At 32.5% G+C, this 19,388-nt stretch overlaps 2 protein-coding genes across 2 annotated transcripts in view; both read right to left on the reverse strand.

Annotated features, from left to right (window-relative positions):
* The window catches only part of cactin (cactin, spliceosome C complex subunit), a 57,617-nt gene extending 38,437 nt beyond the window's left edge, over positions 1-19,180 (reverse strand). The window contains exons 1-2 of the mRNA XM_023174719.2: positions 19,020-19,180; positions 5,158-5,574 (exon numbers count right to left, since the gene is read on the reverse strand). Coding sequence (XP_023030487.1) covers positions 5,158-5,574; positions 19,020-19,036 — 434 coding nt within the window. The 5' untranslated portion in view covers positions 19,037-19,180. The remainder of the gene's footprint in view (positions 1-5,157; positions 5,575-19,019) is intronic.
* Positions 7,297-17,591, reverse strand: LOC141483599 (lysine-specific demethylase 6A-like). The gene has a single exon (XM_074178347.1). It carries the CDS (start codon positions 17,278-17,280, stop codon positions 16,378-16,380), a length of 903 nt encoding a protein of 300 aa, XP_074034448.1. The 5' UTR covers positions 17,281-17,591; the 3' UTR covers positions 7,297-16,377.
* Positions 19,181-19,388: the final 208 nt, after the last annotated feature.

Below are 19,388 nucleotides of genomic sequence, written 5' to 3' on the forward strand. Positions count from 1 at the left end.
TAACATGGAGCCATAGTTAAGGAAATTATTTTATAATCTCACAAACTTCCTCTCGTTCATTGGTGTTAATTCAGGATACATTTGGTTGAATTTTCTACAAGTTCTGGCAATGATTTAATACACTGTCCGTGTATAATAAATAATTTCATAAGAACTTCGTTTGAATAATCGATATTTGCATTCATTTTGGAAGATGATTCGAAACACCGTCGATAACTCTTTGTAAATTACTTATAAAAGTAACCGAACTGCTATAAGCTTGATAATTCCACTGCTACCTAAATCCAAATTCTAAAAAAAATAATGTTTCTAAAAGAAGCGACTTTATTGAGAAAACTTAACGATTTAGGTATAGGGACATTATATATCATCTTGAAGCATTTTTCACCATCTTTCAATTTACCGAGTAATATACAGGGGGTTTCATTTGAAAAAATGAACTTTTGACTACTTTTAAGCACAATGAAAATAATAGTAATTTTAGCACGCCCTGTATGATATGGAGTCGATTTCTTGGTGTTATTTGAATATTTCGAGTTTGTCCAAACTATCATCAAAATATCAAGTTTTCATGAATTGAGAGTACCTACTGATGTACTTAATTTCAATTAAGGCTATGTTTTGGACCATATTTAGCACTATTTATTTTTTATCTCGAAAACAGGTAGAGATAGGTATAGGACATTATTAACAAAAAAGTATTAAAATACCAGAGCGATTCCAAAAATGTATTAATATACGGGGTGTTCCATTTAAAAAAATTAAGTTGCTAGGACTTTTTGATGGAAGTGGCAACGCCGCAATGCCGAAAATATTTTAGATCGATAGAACAGGTAAGGAAATGTGAGAGGTGAAATTTTTCGAAAAATCATGCTTTGCGTTTTCCAGAAACGTCTAACCTACCATCGACCGTGAGTCACGCTGTATAATGTACTACCAAATCTTCATAATTCCAATTTTCCTCAAACCAAGGTTCACAATACTTTCCCCAGAGGACACGCAGAAGATTCTCTATTTGAAATGCACGGCATCGTCTTTCAATTTTGATATACACTGTCAGGAAGTGAAAGATGTCTGTCTTTCAAATATGACCTGCAGAAATGTTGCTGTCTTTCATATATGAACGACGTGGCACGCAATGTGTTAAACAAATAGAGAAATTCAATATTTTTAAATTTTTTTTTGCTATTTTGTTGTCTAGAGATAGGTAATTATGATTTTGAAAAAAATTATCTCAATTTTAATTTTTAATAGAAAAACAAAAGATACTAAAAATAGGTATCATCGCAGTTGATAATCTTTGTTACAATATGTTAAAACAACGATAAAAATAAAATAAATACAACAATAAAAATTAATTGGCGCTCCGGGGCGACTTCATTGATTCCAGTGGCGCATTTGCTTTTTCAGCTGCAGGAAAACCCGGAAAAACCTGCAGCACCACATCATCTGCAGATCTTGATCTAACAATGTCCTCTCTCTCATAAAACAAAATGTAGGGTGTCTCCAGAGGCTCCAATAAATTCAATGCATCGCCAGAACACTTCGTGACACGACTATCGTCAAACTTAAACCAGTCCGTTTCTTCTTTGACCAAGGCGTAATAATGACCACATTCAACGCCAGAACCACAGTGAACAATGACTGCATGAATATTATAACAGTGGTCTGCTAGGTTGAAATGTTCATCTATTTCGAACCTTCCAAAGAGTTTCTTGGTTCCGTTAGAGGTTGAGTCTTGTTTGAAAATCATCAGTGTTATTATTAGATTGACTGGTGCCTCAGCTATACTTGTTTCCTTATTACAGTCAGTTAGTTTGGCGCATGTTTGACAATACAGTCGATCATCACCTGTTAAAAATTCCATTTTCAGATGATTTAACAATAAGCTTTGCACGGACTGGTAATTAGTCGTATTAGGAAAAGCTAGATGAAGTTCCAGAAATTCACATAAGTTTTCAGTACTTCTTGAACATTTACCACAAAATAAATAAGTGAGGATTTTTCCAGCAAAAGATTTACAAACACAAGACGAGATGGGTTGTACGGAATCACTCAGACCGGAGCGGCTGGGAGTATTGATTTTGCTATTGTTTTGCTCACGAAGAGTATTCAACAAGAACCCCAAGAATTCGGAACAATCCTCTTGTTGTCCTAACGAGTATTTAGTGGACTTCAAAGACTCCAGGAAATCGGTTGGAGGGAAAGATGATACCTTCTTACGAAACTGCAGCTGCATGAACAGTTGTTTGAGTTTGATGAATAAGCAGGAAACATTCCCGTTCTCGTTCATCATTAAAACTTCGTTCTTGAAATTCTTCGTCATGAACAACACTTGTAAAATGCTATTCATGTAACAAGTGTTTCCTAAATTATCCAATCCAATTTTCTTCTCTACATTTTTAGGACAACTCTCTACTGATTCGTAAGGAAGAACACGTTTCACAGAATCTCCATAAGAACCATTTCTCAAGCTGCGATCGATCCTTCCAAGTGAAAAAGGGTTTCGTAGAGGGATCGATTCGGCTCTTGCTTCAAGAAGCGCTTCCACTGAAATGGTACCAATTCTACTAGGAATGCAACTCATTTTTTGGGGCCAAGAATGACCTGAGTCCACTGACCGCACTGAAAAAGAAGAAGGTGGATCAATCACTTGTGAATTAACCTTGATAGGAGACTGATAAATATCCACATATTTTGGCTTGTTTCGAAGAGGTTTCAGTTCCGTACTGAAATTAGGGCAATGCATGATCTCATCAAAATTATGTGAAGGAGGAATAGTTCCAAGTACTAAAGCAGCATTGCCACGTTGAATAACAATACTAATTCTTTCTATCAAAAAAGAGGTAGAACAGTGATCTTTCGTTGCTTGGCCTATTCTCCTTCCGAGTTCATGAACGAATAACAGAGACTCCGGGCCATAAACACCAAAAGTTTCAACCGCTACTGGATGAAACAGATAGTTGTTTCCAAGATTTTGTTATTTTTTCCTTTTCAATTTCTCGCCAGACAATGTTGCAGTTCCAGCAGACTTGGAACTTTCGGCTAGATGGGAAGCCGCGACCGTGTCAACGCAAGTAAAGTCCCATACCACAGGTTTACCGTATTTCCATGGTATGAGAGACATGCCATCTGGTAGTTTACCATCATCTCGACTGGTACCTAAGGGTTCCAGAATCGCAGGAACATCCGCTGACAACATAGCTCGTTTCAATATGTCGTTCACTTGGTGATGTCGAGATATACGCCCTGCACTTCTCCTGCAACTCAAACCATGTGTACCTTTCTCATCAACTATACTACCGCAAACACAAGTATGAAAAACACAAATAGATGAACCCATCCTAAGTCCTACTGCTATTCTGAAAGATTCATCGTCTAATAGTGTTCCAAGAGATGCAACAGGTAAAGCATTCAGCCAAGCACCCGATTCCTTGATCATTGCTGCTTTCAGACGAGCCTTATCGTATACATTTGTAGATTTCAGAAGTTTATCAGTTATAATGTTCAGTTATAATCGATTTTCGATCGATTGTTTAAATAGTTAGTTAAGAAATAATTTTGCTTTTAAAAATCATAATTTACACTTTCAAATAGTTTGGCAGTATTTTTTTTTATTTATTATTTAATGGTTTATTAGTTTAACAATTTGTTATAAACAAATATTGACCAACAATTTTTTTCTGAAGCTGAAAAAAATTATAAAAACAGCTAGGTATATATAAAAAAGTGCCATAAATTTTTTATTTATTTATTATAATACTTTCTTATAATAAATATATATAGCTGTTTTTATAATTTTTTTCTGCTGCAGAAAAAAATATAACCTTGGTCAATATTTGTTTACAACAAATTGTTAAACTAATAAACAATTAAATAATAAATAATCTTTTTTCTTTGCCAAACTATTTAAAAGTGTAAATTATGATTTTAAAAAGCAAAATTATTTCTTAACTAATTATTTAAACAATCGAAATATAACAAAATTGATTTTAAGCAATTAAAAATTAAAATTAGAAAAAATTTTTTCAAATCATAATTATCTCTAGACAACAAAATAGCAAAAAAAATTATTCAAAAATTTTGAATTTCTTTATTTGTTTGAAACATTTTAATAAACAAATTACGTAAAAAATTCATATTCTATGTTAATAACTGCCATTGTTTAATGTGAAAACAGACATTGCTAAATATCAATTGAAAAAAAATTTTCATCAACAATTTTTAGATATTTCATTTTGCAATAGTTATAAGAAATCATAATTAACAAATTAATAAATTTGTATGAACTTTTATCGCAGGATCATATGAAGTATATATATCTAAAGGGCTCCACGAAGTTTAAAATTTATATGCCAATTATTTATACCTTTTATCCCATTATTTATGCCAACGCAGATTGGGAAAAAACTTGTTAGTTAAAAATTGAATAACTTTTTGAAAAATGGTGATAAAACTTTTTTTCTACGAGACTCGATTCATTCAAGTGTTAAAAAGATACTAGATTTTTTTTAACACTTTAGCGGCATCGCGCGCATGCCGTAACAGCCGCGCGGAACCCTATTTTCAACCTCAAATTAAAATTATAAATAATGGAGATACAGTTTCGGGAGTCGAGACTTTTTTATCGGAAATTTCCTCCTCTTTAACGAGCTTTTTTCAAAATTGCTTAAATATTAATATTTTTTGAGTTATTAACGAAAAACTAAATACCATTTTTTTTAATCTTATTTTGTTAATAACAATTGCAATTTTTTACCTGCACCAAAATCCTTCAAAAACATTTTCTAGAGATGATTCGGAATCGAATGAGCTACCGCTCATATTTTTAGAACCTTTATCTCTATTTTTCATGTTTTTGAACTTGTTGATTAGACTAATAGGAGGAAAGCAATTCATGGACAATCCAATTTATGTTCAGAAGAATATGGGAAGAACATGTACAAACGAGTAAAGAGAACAAGGTTATTGAAACGGATGTCTTGAAAAGATAGTGATGAGCCCATAAGGCTGCAATGTTTTTTAAAGAAATGGACAAGTTACGAGTAGCAAATATAAAAATTATCATTATTACTATTGCGAAAACCTTTAAGAACGTAAGTGCCTCATATTTGGGACCTATAAATGAAGATAGATAAAACTAAAATTAAAACGAACCTTTTTTCTTCAGCAGTTTCTGTAGCCTTGAGCAATTCTTTCCGTTTCCTTTTCTCTTCGGCAACTTTGAGCCGTTCCGCTGTCAATTTCGCCAACAATTTCGTAGAATCAGCCGAAGAATCACTGTCACTATCACTGGAACCATCATCTGAGGAGCTGCTTCTTGATTTTTTCTTCTTGCTCTTTGATTTCCTATGTTTTTTGGTCGATTTCTTTTTCTCCCGTTCTAAACTTTTCTCCCGATTTGAATATTTTTTGTCTTTGTCTTTCATATCTTTGGCAGATTTTGATCTATGTTTACTAGATTTTCGGAATCTTGAACTCGAATCTTCAGAACTATCAGAATGTGATGTTTTTCGTTGCGAGTGACTAACACCTCTACTTTTGGACTCTTCATGATATCTCGACAAACGTGAGCTATGAAAAAAATAATGCACATTTAGGATCGAGCTTTTTTAAGTTGCCTATTATATTCATATTGGACTATGAAAAGTCACATTTGTATCTATACTTCACATAAAAAAAAATTGGAGGATGTTGAAGAAACATGTAAGAGACAAAGAATGTTGTGAATGAATGTTTTTAGAAATGAATATGGAATGTCTGATTGAAATGTCGACAATATTGAGCTCAACATCATCCTGGCTTGCCTTTAATACAAAAAATAAATACAGAGTTGAAAACTGGTATTGAGAATTTTAGCACTTCAATCTCTTCATTATCTAAAATTGTTAATGAAGTTTAATTCTGAATAAAATTCCTTACTCAATCCTGAATGTGCATAATTTTATTCAAAAATGTCGAAAGTAATCAACCTTTCATTTGAGGGATTATGTCATTCATCCATATCAGTCGTGTACATCACTTAAGACATGATTACATACAGATTTGTAATTAAAAATTACTCCAACAAAATCACAAAGAGTTCCTTCTGATTCGTTTGATGAAATACTCTATTTTTAAGATGAATCTAGCCAAAATATTCGTGAATATCAGAACCTACTTAACTGAAGAGGAAGTAATTTTTAGGAAAGATGAATTTTTCGAAAAAAAGCTTTTTGGCCCTCTACTTCTCTATTTTTATGCAAAAAAATAGGGGAAGAACTTGACCTCAATAAACTTCTCACAAGGATGTGTAGCTCGACCACAAAAGTTTCTTTGAAATAAGTAACTACTTTAAAACACATGAACATTAAATTACACAAATAAATATAATTCACAGGGACTATACAAAACGTAATATACAGTGCATTTCTTTTAATGTCCCTCCCCCGTTTTATTTTTTGAACGAACCAACTATTTTCAAAATTTATGAAATATTCTAATGTATTTTTCATTCAAACAAGTAAGTCTATTATTTATTTTTTATATAAAAGTAAATCCGAAATATACTATCAAAAAAAAACTCCCATATATGTGTAACCGATTTTAATAACTTTTGCTACCTGTGCTGTGCCTCTCACTTAGTGAATCATTAGAGTTTCAACTTCATTGGTGAACTAACTGAAAAAACAGGTTCAAGGGCGATTTTTAAAAGAACATATATAGGCGTTAACCTTTTTGTTTTCACTCAGAATTTAAACGTAAAATCTTTCCCTAAATGACAGGTCATAAAAAATTTTACTGTGATTTCAGTAGAAATATGATTTTAGTATGCATTTCGACTGGACGACTTCCTTATTGAATTAATGTATATCAATTAGAAATACATTCAACCTGATCAAAAATGAACTTCATAAAAAACCGATATGGTAAAATAAATATAAAGTGTTACACAAGTACTTAGCATATGCATCTTTATAATTAAACAAAGCAACATGTTGAATCGGCTACGCCAACTAAATGGGCTAAATCAATTTTGTGACATGCAAGAACTGGAAAAACCTATTGTAGAGAAAATTATGGCTATTACTGTGTTCATCTCAGAGTGATGCCAAATGGGGGTTTTAAATCTGTGTCTACGAATTTATTTGGTCATGAAATACTACACTTGAGCTGATTTTTGCATTTTATAAACATAATTCAGCTTGCCAAGATAATAGTTGAGCTCAAAATCAACACAGAAAAATGTGTGACTTGACTAGATTTATAAGATATAATCAGAATGGGCACAGGTATTCTTAAATAACACACTGAACGTACACATCAAAATATTGTAAGGTTTTATTAGGCAGTCAGTGGGAATATAATTATTCTAAAACCACAATTATTCCGATAATGTATGATTCAGATAACTGTTAGAGAAAACAAAAGATACTCCACATAATATAATTATTTGACTAACAATGTATTCACCGCCTTGGAAACAATGGTATATCAAAGGTAACTAATCAAGTAATGGAAAAGGATCAAATAATTTTGAATACTGTTAAATCTGATATGCAAATTGGAAAACATGAGGGACAAACGGAAATTTTGTGGAGACTATAAGTCCCATCTCTTGTTCAAAAAGTTTGGTTCGATTATTAACCAGCTAAATGATAATACTATACAAAAGTGAAGAATAAATCTAAATGAGTGCTAAGTTGTATCACACCCGTTTCCAATACAGCAAAATGAGATAAAAATACAAATTGTACATTTTTGAGAGTGCTAGGTAGAAATTATCAACATAGCGTTCTCATATACAAATAAACGTAAACATATCTCAAGAAATGCAATATAACATGAATATCTGAGATCTATATATCCGAATCACACAAAGTAATCTTCAACCCATAAGTAATTTGGTTAGCCAATTCTAATTATTCATAATTACTAATTTTCTTCACGTTCTTAGTCTTCTCTGAAAGATACTTGATGAAAAAATTTCCCAAAAATATATCTTTCTCCAATTTTGTAGATAAATGTCACCAGTTTGTTAGATTTATAATCTATGTTATATCGCATGTTATATAAAAAGTCAAATATCTATGTTGAAAAGAGAAATGAAAATTTCTGTTTTTTACCACTTTGTGTTTGTAACTAACGTTACTGCAGTTTCGTCCTATATGGACATTTTCAAACTTAAACAATAAACAATATTGTTTAAGTTTGAAAATGTCCATATAGGATGAAACTGCAGTAACGTTAACAATAAACAATGTTGTTTAAGTTTGAAAATGTCCATGAAACTGCAGTAACGTTAGTTACAAATAAAAGTGGTAAAAAACATAGAAATTTTCATTTCTCTTTTCATCATGATCTCCTACCACATAGTAACGGCTACATCCATCAATTTATTCAAATATCTATGATTAAATTAATTATAACCTTTACTGTTTATAAGGAATTCCTCCACAAAAAAATAGTCTTCAAATAACATATCTAAGTAACACTTGTGAACCGTTTACTAAACACTTCTTCAGGGGTGTTTCATACTAATTACCTACTTTGATGACTACCTAAAACCACCAATCAACCTTACTTGCAATATTCAAGTAATTACCAATTTTAACAATAAACAACTTTTAAAAAAATCAGTTCGCCAGAACAAATATCAGGAGATAACCGAGTCTGACTCATCTCCTGATGATGCTAACTTGGTTAGCGAAAAGCGCGTCGAGAGTACTACTTTTATTCTGGTGTGGTAAAAAAAAGTGTTTTCAGTAGATTCGTTCTACGCCAGAGGTTCCAAATTCTACCCGTCAAGTCATAGTAATGATTAAAAAAAATTGAAGTGGAGACCAGTGAAGTGTTGAATGTGTGTTCACTCCAGATTTTCTGAATGTGAAAACAATTCCATATTTACAAACCATCTTTTGGAAGAGGGGCATAAGTTCAATCACCATGACGTGTTACATTTGAAAGAGATAAGTATGGAACTCATTTTTTTTAATCCTTAGAAATCAATGGATTCGAAAATTCGAGCCATTTACTCATTGACCAAGAAGAATTGAATAATTTTCCTTTGTTCAATTCATTTCTTAACGTTGAAATTGGTAATCAGTTTAATATTCCTGGTAAGGTTATTATGTGAACTTTAGTAGTTTTTAATTTATTGTATGTTCAATTCAATGTTTGTTCTTAGAATGTAAAATTGGTGGTGATAAGTAGGTAGTACGAATGATTTCAATGCAAGCTAGTAAGATATTTGAAAAGTAAGAAGAATTTAGTTAAAATGGAACACACCTGAAGAAGCTGTATATAGTTAAACAAGTGTACCTTGAATATGTTATCATGGATATTCATCAAGTATCGGCCAATCCCATCCACGTTTTAAAATAATTAGAGATTTGATTTATATATCAGGTATAAGTAACTCAAAATCTATCAAAAAAAAAAGAAGTGAAATGGTATATAACCAAATTCTTTGCAAAAAATATATTCCCTTCTGTTTTTAGGAAAACTCCATTAGAAATAAACTCGGTTCTCAATTATTAACATATCTATATTCCAAAACAAAATAATTTCTCAACGTCACCACAGATTTTCAGTAGTAGAGGCGTTTTTTCCATGTGCTTTCTCCAATAGGCTCCCTCATTCATAATCTCATTGTCAAATGTCTAAAAAAATGTTCCAGTTATTTCGTGGGTGACCCTATTGAACAAACCAGATGAAAAAAAATAAGATGGGGACATTGTTGAAAAATTACAGAATGCATTATATCCGTATCAGGAATTGAGAGACACTTTTTTTTGAAATTGATTACTTTCTCCAAGAAAATAAGTGACTTGTTTGTAGAAAATTTTATGATGGATAAAAAATGTTATATATCAATTCATCATATCTTTAGTAGTTTTTAGATTATTCAAAAGTGGTGATTTCTACGAAAAAAACAAAAACTTTTGATATTTCCGAAGATATTGAGAAAAAAATGTACTTTGACATTGAATAAAAAGGAAGCCCACTCGTAATAATTCCCATCGATAAAATGGTACAAGTGGAAAATTAAAAACAAGCACTGTTTCCCCAAGCTGATTTACTCTGTAGCCTACTTCTCCTTAAGATGCCAACTTGGTTCGTGAAATGCGCTGGCTGAAATTTTATCATCAGCAGAAGTCTAATAATCTAACCGAAAAATAAAAAAACGAGAAAGAATATTTTCATGATATTTGTTCCACCAAAAATCTAGTTCAACTTCCTTTTACTATAACTTTTTGTTTTTGGCCCTCTGATTACTTGTGAGCCAAAGTTTTCAAAAATGTTAAAATAATATAGACGTGCCATTTTCCTCGAAATGATAATGATTGAAAAGTAAAATATATTACAACTAAATTGAATAAATAAAAACACATTCAGTCACTAAACTCATAGAAGGTCTAATTACACAATAAGATTCGAATAAGAAAAAATGATATATTAACAAACGAGAAAGTATTAAGCTTGAATTTTAACCATGCAGGGTTGGGCGAGTATAAAACTGCTAATATAATATAGATATATTCACGATACAGTGTTTCCCACTAAAGATGAATACAATCTCATATTTTAATTTTCAGAAGCGAAGAAATAATTTTAGGTACAATTATAGATCTTCATACACTGCATGCTTTGTGGTTGTTGGCATAGGCAAGATGTAACGGAACCCCTGATGCTATTGTCAAAAAAATTGTTTTGAATGAAAGTTCAAACCAAAGTGTCGATTTCAATCGGAAAATTAATATTTTTATTATTTCAATTGTTTCAGTCTGATGCATTTTTCAAGCATCTTATGATTATCGTTGTCAACTTATCAAGGTTCGGTGACTATTATAGGTATAGCAGCTATTTTTCTACAAGTAAAAAATGAAGATCAAAATACTCTCCATGATTTCACGTTTGCATGATTGTTTGTTCTGGATATACCGAAAAGTCGTAAATATGGCGTAAACTGTAGGTAAATTCAAAAATAACCGTTGAACGTCTGTTATAAGAAAAAATTGAAATAATAAAATTCTTTGGAGACAAAGTTTAGTAGTGGAGAGGTTGCTCGTAAATTTTATAGCAATCATCTGAATGCTTTGCTTCAATACTACTGGTCGTGTGTCATAAATAAAATGTCTGCTAATCTACTTCGTAGACATCGGAAGCCATTTGAACAAATTCTTACATACTTGAATACAACTTGAAAAACTGAATTACTTTCATTGGGAAAATGTCCTCACAAAATTGAAGATATTGGGCTGTAGAAAATCCGTACTGGCACATCAACTGCAAAGACATATTCATAACACAACCCGCCTTCAACAGAGGACATCGAAGATTTTCCTCTCGAAGTGTGACAAGATATTACAATAAGGTATAGACGATTATTTTATTAATAACTCTCCCCTCATTCGAGAGTAGTTGAATAAAAATTTTCTACTGAAGTGGATTAGAATAAATAGCTCTTTCAAACTGTGGCCTCTTTGTTTCCCAGATATTACGCTCATAGATTTTTATTTCTTAGGTACTACCAGGAATAAAGATTGCGTGAAATAAATATTCAGGGTTGTCAGAAAAATTGTTAAAAATATTTGCAAACAGCATGAAAAATGCATCAGACCAGAAGTTGGACTAGTTGAAACAGATGCCATTCAATACATTTACATTTGCTAAATTATAACTAGTTTTATCAATTCAATGTCAACTATTGAGAATGGAAATGTCACTGACTGTCGGCACATAGGTATAAAATAACATTCTAAGCAACTTTTCCAAGTAACTTTTTTTATTATAAAATTGACCGAGTTCATAACTTGCTAATCATTCAATTAAAATGAATTTACACTTATTAGAAGCTGAAACTGTAGAATACATACAGTAATATCTTAAAATATGCAGCTTACGGCGGTTCATATTTATATCAATAATTATTTCTTTGCTGCTGAAAATGAAAATAAAAGATTGCATTCATCTCAAGTGCGGCACACTTTATATCAAATTATTTTCAATATTGGTAATATTCAAATACAATATTATATAAAAACACTTTATAAAGAGATAAATAAATGAATATTCAATTTCATCATGAATTAAATAATATATGAATCGAAGTCAGTTCGTGCAAACTCATCAATAATTGTAAAAGTTTACAATCATTTGTTCAGCTCAAATGTTTCTTCCAAAAACAAAATCTCTGTTTATATGACCCAGTTTAGAAATGTATACAATTTAGTTCACTACAAATGCAAAAAGAAATAGTTTCACTTTATAATATAGAAAACAAACTGAATATTCAAAACTGAAGTTAGCAATTGGAAAGAAGTAATGCAAAAAAAAATTAAATAATTACAATAAGCAATACATCAAGGCTACATCAAGAATAAATGGTCAGTCTCTTAACAAAATTTTTAATAATAATATGAGTGCTGAAATGAATTTTGAATGATACGAGATCGATGGTCTAGTAAAAGAGGAAAATGGTGGTTTCTCTTGGGATGAAAACTGATGATATCAGAAACAGTTCTGAAAATATATTGGAAAACTTCACAAATTGGCTTAAGAAAAAAATGGATGTCATTTTCAAAACTAGAAAAAATATTGAGAGCATCCCATACAAATAAAAAGGTGAACATTTTTTATCTTATACCATCGCGAGTAGTGAAACAAACATAACTGATATTTCAGTGTATTAAACTATCCTTGACCAACATTTATGAACTCAGCCATCTATTTCAAAAAATTATTAATTTGATGTCATTTTACCTTTAAAATATTGAATGTATCTAAATCAGGATCGCAAAAACACCTACAAATTCTTCAATGTCAAGGGTGGTCAAAGAAACCTACTTTGAAGGGTGAAAGGCATTGAACAAATTTTTATATATTCTCAAAACAAATATTTTTTTTGCAAGAATTTTCTGAATTTATTCTGATATCATCAATCAGTGTCATTCAGTACACATGAGAAATGTAAAGTCTCCACCATTCAATTGATCTTTCGTCTCACTCATTATAGAAATGATCATAAGATTATGTATACCTAACAGTCAAAAGAACATAAAAAAAGGTTTCATAATCATTATTAATTTCACTAAATAGAAATAAATTCTCTCAGTTCAATTTTTAGACAAATTCTAATTGTTTTTCATATCCTAGAAATAATAAGATTATTCAAGTTCACGTGAAGAACATGAAAATAATCACATGAACTTGGCTAGTTCATACATTTGCCATTGTTTTCAAGAATGCAAATTCAAGAGCCCACTCATTCCTTACTAACATTCATAACTACCAGACGACAAGCCGACAAAAATTTTTAAGGGATTGAATGACCCACTGTGAATCATGTTTAATAATGACGCTGCTATTTAAACGATAACTTAAAAGCTCGCCGTCACTTTGGAGCAGTTCAGGTGATTTCATATGAAAATTGAATTTTCTAGAAGACGACAAAATATTCTTGTATAGCTTTTTCCAAGATTTCATATGAATCTAATGGCATACAAAAATAATGGTACAGGAAGAATGTACTATATGACATTTATATAATTCCATTATATAGATTATTCCGGATGAACAGTGTCATGTGTTTTTGGTAGTTCGACGTTTCTGCTTCGATTTTGAAGCCATTTTTAAGAAGCTATCACTACACTGAGGTCTCAATCTGCTTACTCCTCAGTGCAGTGACATGCTGCCAGGGGTTTCTGACTTGACGCCAAGGCTTTGCAGGGGCCTCAATCCGTCTACTCCCAAGCGACAACTGAAGCTTGGAAGTAGGCAGCAGGGTTCACTTCACAACTTCATTTAATGATCTCATTTGTTATTTCATGAATCAATAGCATTTTTGTCATCCCATAGTTTTTTCATGGAGGATACATACTGCTGCAACATATTGTCACCAATAAAACTAAATGCTATACAATTATTTCTCAGGTATCAATAATTATATATTACCAGGAAAACAGTTTTACAAAAATGTAACACGTGTTTCGCTATACAGTAGCTTCTTCAGGGGTGTCTACACTAACTAAAATCTACATATTCAAGAAACACTTCATAGTGAGTTTTTCACTAAACAGTTTTACAAAAACGCAACACTTATTTCGCCATACAATGGCTTTTTCAGGCGTGTCTTTACTCAGTTTTTGTAAAACTGTTTAGTGAAAATCTCACGATGAAGTGTTTTTTCAATACTTTATGGATTTTCATCAAGTATCGGCCAATTCCACCATACAATCCACATATTCAATGCTTTATATATGATTTTACAATTTGAAGTACCTAAATTCTAGCTATCCAATAATTTTTAAAATGTGTACCTGTGTTTGAAAGTAAATCAATTAACATTATTGTAAGAAAAGAAACTGTACCAACTCATTTAAATAAGTATGTAACAAATGAAACTTGGTTCCGCCCTTACACATTAATGGTCTCATTCTTTTATAGTGTGAATAAAGGCATAATTAGTGTTATTTTGTATATGTTTGAATATACTTCCAGTTTCAAATCACATTTAGCCATAGCCTTTTATTTACTCTGTTTACGGGAGTGTATGATTTTGCAATCTAAAAATTAGATTCAACCCCCCAATTTGCAATGATCTTACACCATTACGATGTAAGGAAGATGGTGTCGCTCCAGGTACTCCATGGATTTTTTTATTATTAATTTTAGGAAGAAGTTATTCTTCATGAAAAGTTGTAAAAACACCTAAAATGCAATCATGGGTAATGGAATTCCTTCGATCATATATGGGATTTACAAAAAAAGTATGATTTGTTCTCAAAAGTACAGTACCTTCATTTTTTGACAATATGTAATAATTTACGATAAAAATTCGGTCTTATTTTTCACCAATATTGTGTATTACATTGTACTCAGTTATAGTCCTTAGTTTTCAGTTATTATTTTTCTTAGTTTTCAATTTCTATTTCTTTAGGTTTCATTTTTTAGATTTTTAGATGATCTTAATCATAAGTATTTCTGTACACCATTGTAATAACTTGTTTGTATATTGGATGTTGCCCGTTAGATAAATAAATAAATGAATAAAATAAATAAAGGAATACAGAAATAAATACAGAAACATTTGCAATAGATTTTCATCGTTGTAACTACGGTAAACATTCTTCCCTGTCTAGAGTTGCTATTGGTGGTAATAAAGTCGATCTAGACTTCTTTTCATTGAACGAAACAAAATTTTGAGAGCGAGCATTACGCTCGCTCAGAAATAAATTATAAATGGTAATAAATATAAACATAAACATCCTCAATTATTGAATTTTCCATATCTTAATCATTCATTTATCTAATTAATATTTCAATTCAGTAAATTTATTTTCTCAGTGTTATTCTTTATTAATAAATTAGTTTTACTTTTAGCAAGTTAGATGTAAGTATTTGTTGTATTCATATAATTTATTGCGAAATCTCTTAAACTTAATTGGGTGTTAATTTTTTGAAATTGTCAATAAAGTATAGCTGAGGAAGCACCAAACTCTTACGAAGGTTTAAAATAGATGAACACTTCAATCTAGCAGACCACTATTATTCACTGTAGTTCTGAAGTTGAATCTGGTTATTATTACGTCAAAGACGAAACGGACAGGTTTAAGTTTGACGATAGTAGTGTCACGAAGTGTTCTGGCGATGTCTTGGAGCCTCTGAAGACATCCTACGCTTTGTTTTATCAAAGAGAGGACATTGGCAGATAAAGATCTTCAGATGATGTGGTGCTGCAGGTGAAAAAGCAAATACGCAAATTTTTGTTGTTTCATAATTTCATGATTTGTATTACCGTCAATAAAATGTATTTTACTTTTGACCAACCGTGTATACTACTAAAATAATGTGATGATCGATGGTAGCATTTTAGGATTCATTTCTTACAGAACTTTTTATGAGGATTTGTTTTCCTGATAATAAAAATTTTTCAACTTACTGAGACAATGCGAAAATGATATTACTGATTAGTGAATCTGTATAAGTATAAAAAGCTACATTCTCTATAATTTTTTTATCATTCTTTAGAAAGCCGTACATAATATTTTGTCTACCTTCAAGTGGAAAATACAATTTTCCCATATAGTCACCTATACCGCTCAAAACTCACAGTAGAGTGCTCCAAGTAAACATGATGCATGGTAGGTCACTTTACCCCATAAAATTTTGAAAGGGCTTGTAATCTATACAATCTAACTTTTTTCTAAATTTTCTTAAATCACACATACCTCACAATCTCATCATTCTACACTTTTGCTCTTGCCCAACCCTATACGTACCACAATGTGTTTATTTGACAATACAATACCTATTAAAGCAATTATAAATATTAAAGTTGTACATCAGTTACAAGTGGCAGTGATAGCTGACTTTAGTGGTCACCTAATGAATTAACTATACAAGTCGATACTGATCCTGAGCAGAATTTATATCCGAATATAATTTAAAATTATTATAAACTTCACAAAGTTCTTGGAGTTTATATTCTTCTAGACAAACGAAACCTTCCAAATTTGGGGATTGCTTGCGGGCACAGTCCATGCAATGCACCACATGCCTTTTCTCTTGCTCTTTGATGAAAAGAATGTTGAATACTTCAACTTCACAATGCCCGCAGTAGTGCGAAGATTCGTTCTTTCCCCTGCCATGAAACTTAACCTCAACACCTCTATTCTTGACATACTCCAGTATTCGAGAGCATTTTGTTAAAGTTCTCAACAGACAATTCTTTATCATCTCAAACAGTCTTCTATCGGATACTTTTATATTTCTTGCCAAATTCCAAGACAAATGGAGCATGGGTACAATCGATTTGAAACTCTGCAACTTATTCCACTCGTATCTTTCAATTGCAAGCTGGTACTGTCTTGCCGTTAATGGTCCAACGTTCCATGCAATGTTATTGCACCACCCAACAGCTTGAACCCAATGTACACACCCAGCATTGACCCACACCAAGTCTCCAGGCCTCTGCAAAAAGCGATACACCGGAATATTGGCATGATAGAGATCTTCTAGAACTGGCCACCAAGAGCCATGGAGATAATTTATTTGGTTTTTCTCACACAAAGCATAAACAGAACCCCAATAGGCATCAGGAACCCCAAACCATTCACAATCACCCGGACCTATATTGATATTAATCGAACAAAAATTATTGTTCTCTTGGTGTCCTGGCGTTCGACTCCCAGGAACCTTCATATAAAGTTGGACCGTGTTCATACCAAGAATGACATGTCCAACGTGAGAGAGCATATTTGCCGCAGACACTATTCGTGCAAATGCAGGTAATTTCATCAGTTCTTGAAGCTGCGGTCTCCACTTACGTTCATCAGATAAATCAACATTAGTACCAAACTTTAAGGTTTTCTGTTCTTTACAATTTTTTATGATCGATGGTGTGATGCTAATATTGATTTTTCTCCTTTTTGCACCACACTGGGAAGAGTCCTTCGAGTCTGAATCTGATAAGGCATTAGTCTTTTCTCGCTCTTCTCGCAAACTTTCCTTGAAACTCCACGCTTGATACTGGGCGTATCTAGCAATGGTAGTGTGAGATCTATGTGAAATGCAAGCCCAAACTTTTCTGCCTGTTTGTGGATCCAGTTTTCATCTGATGGTTGTTGTATTTGCGTCCTCACCTCCACACTGTGATCTGGATTAGCCTCAACCAATGTTTTTGTTGAAAATAAACCCAAATCAAGTTTTAATGCAGACGCTAATCCTCTAACCACCGCTATGGGATGTTTCAGGCAAAATTCTTGTAATTGAGGGCTGAATGCATGTTTTTTGTTTTCCAAGAAGACTGAGGGGGTGGGAGGTAAAAGTTGTTTATGGCTGAGTACTACCGAAGGAGGGTCAGGAGGTATTGGTGGTGGAGCCGAGTCCGATATTATTGAGCTATTGATATTACCATTTACAACTTCACTTTTGCACAATTTTATTATTGTCTGCGCATCCATTTCAATATTGTATTCGATTTTAGACTTTTTCTCTCCTGAATTGATTTTGTCAAAATCCCAAGGTGGCTCTGCTTTAACTGTCAATACGCTCTCATGTATGGGTGATTTGACTTTTCCCTTAACATCAGCTACAATTTCTGATCTAGAATCAATGTTTGAAGGCGAAAAACGTTGTGAAGGCAACATGTTTGGACTATTATTATTTCCATGAGAATTTGGTACAGATATAGGCTCTTTCACGTCCATATCATCTGAACCGAAGTGTTTCAATAAATTTTCAGCTAGAGTTGTAGCAAGATCTTTTTGTGCAAATATGTCTTTGAGATCCTCCTCTAAATCCTCATCAAGATCAGCTGTATGAGGTCCAGAATGTACCATAAACTCTCTAGGTTCAACAACAGGACTAGATTGAACCAATTTATCACTTTTGGCAGTGTTCGTTGAGGAAATGATTTGTCCAAATGACTGAACATTACTATAAGCTGGAGTTGTGCCTGCTGGTCTTGGTGCTGGGTGTCTTTGGGCAATTTGTTGTTCTTGAGTCTGCTGCGTTAATCTGTACTGTTGTTGGAGATGATGCATGATATTCAGTTGTGTTGAATTCAATGTACCCACATTTTGCTGGAGGTTATTCAAAAGGTGTAACTGTTGCGGCGATAAACTGTAGGCTGGTTGGCCCATTGTTGTCTTTTGGCCAGTTTCTGGCTTGAAACGTTTGCTTGGGTTATCATTTGGAGATAAATATGGGGGAGGAGGACCTTGATGCGTTGAAGATGTGTAACTTTTCTGGAAATTTTGGGATGCCCCAATTCTATTAGGTTGGGATGAATTTTGCTGTCTTGAAGTCATGTCGGCGAATACGGGACGTTGCACGTCTTTAACGGAAGGAATTGACCCAGCTTTTGCATGTCATATCTCTTGAAGATAATATATAATGCCAATGGAATTCTCTGATTTGTCTGCTAATTGATCTTGGCAACAATCAACCAACCAAGCTGTTGAAAAATATCAGCTCTCAGCAGCTTTATTACAAATATTATTCTAGGATAATGTTAAAACTGAACAAATATTTACCTATGTTCCCTGGACATTCTCAAATCAAAACATAAATAAAAATAAATAAGACTGCATTCAACCACGTAACAATGCACTAGCCGTAGTTTTCTACTCTCGCACCGGTTGCAATTTATGCAGCAATAATACTATTTTCATCTCTTATAATTCAATACAAACAAGAGAGAGAAAACTGTTCGAATATCAAACGGTGCCGAATAGGGTTCCTATAAAGGAATCACTATAAACAATGAAAAAAACGTCAGTGCTGCCACCTGCATACTTTAGTCTGATAACCACAGAACTATAACTTAGATATAGTTCTGTGCTGATAAACATATCGGTCTGTTGACACGAAACAGGAATCCATCAGATTAATTTGCGTTAGCT

The sequence above is a fragment of the Leptinotarsa decemlineata genome, unplaced genomic scaffold, assembly GCF_025532065.1.
Source record: "Leptinotarsa decemlineata unplaced genomic scaffold, Ldec_3_MD MMD2_tig00003736_RagTag_RagTag, whole genome shotgun sequence".
Classification (NCBI taxonomy): domain Eukaryota; kingdom Metazoa; phylum Arthropoda; class Insecta; order Coleoptera; family Chrysomelidae; genus Leptinotarsa; species Leptinotarsa decemlineata.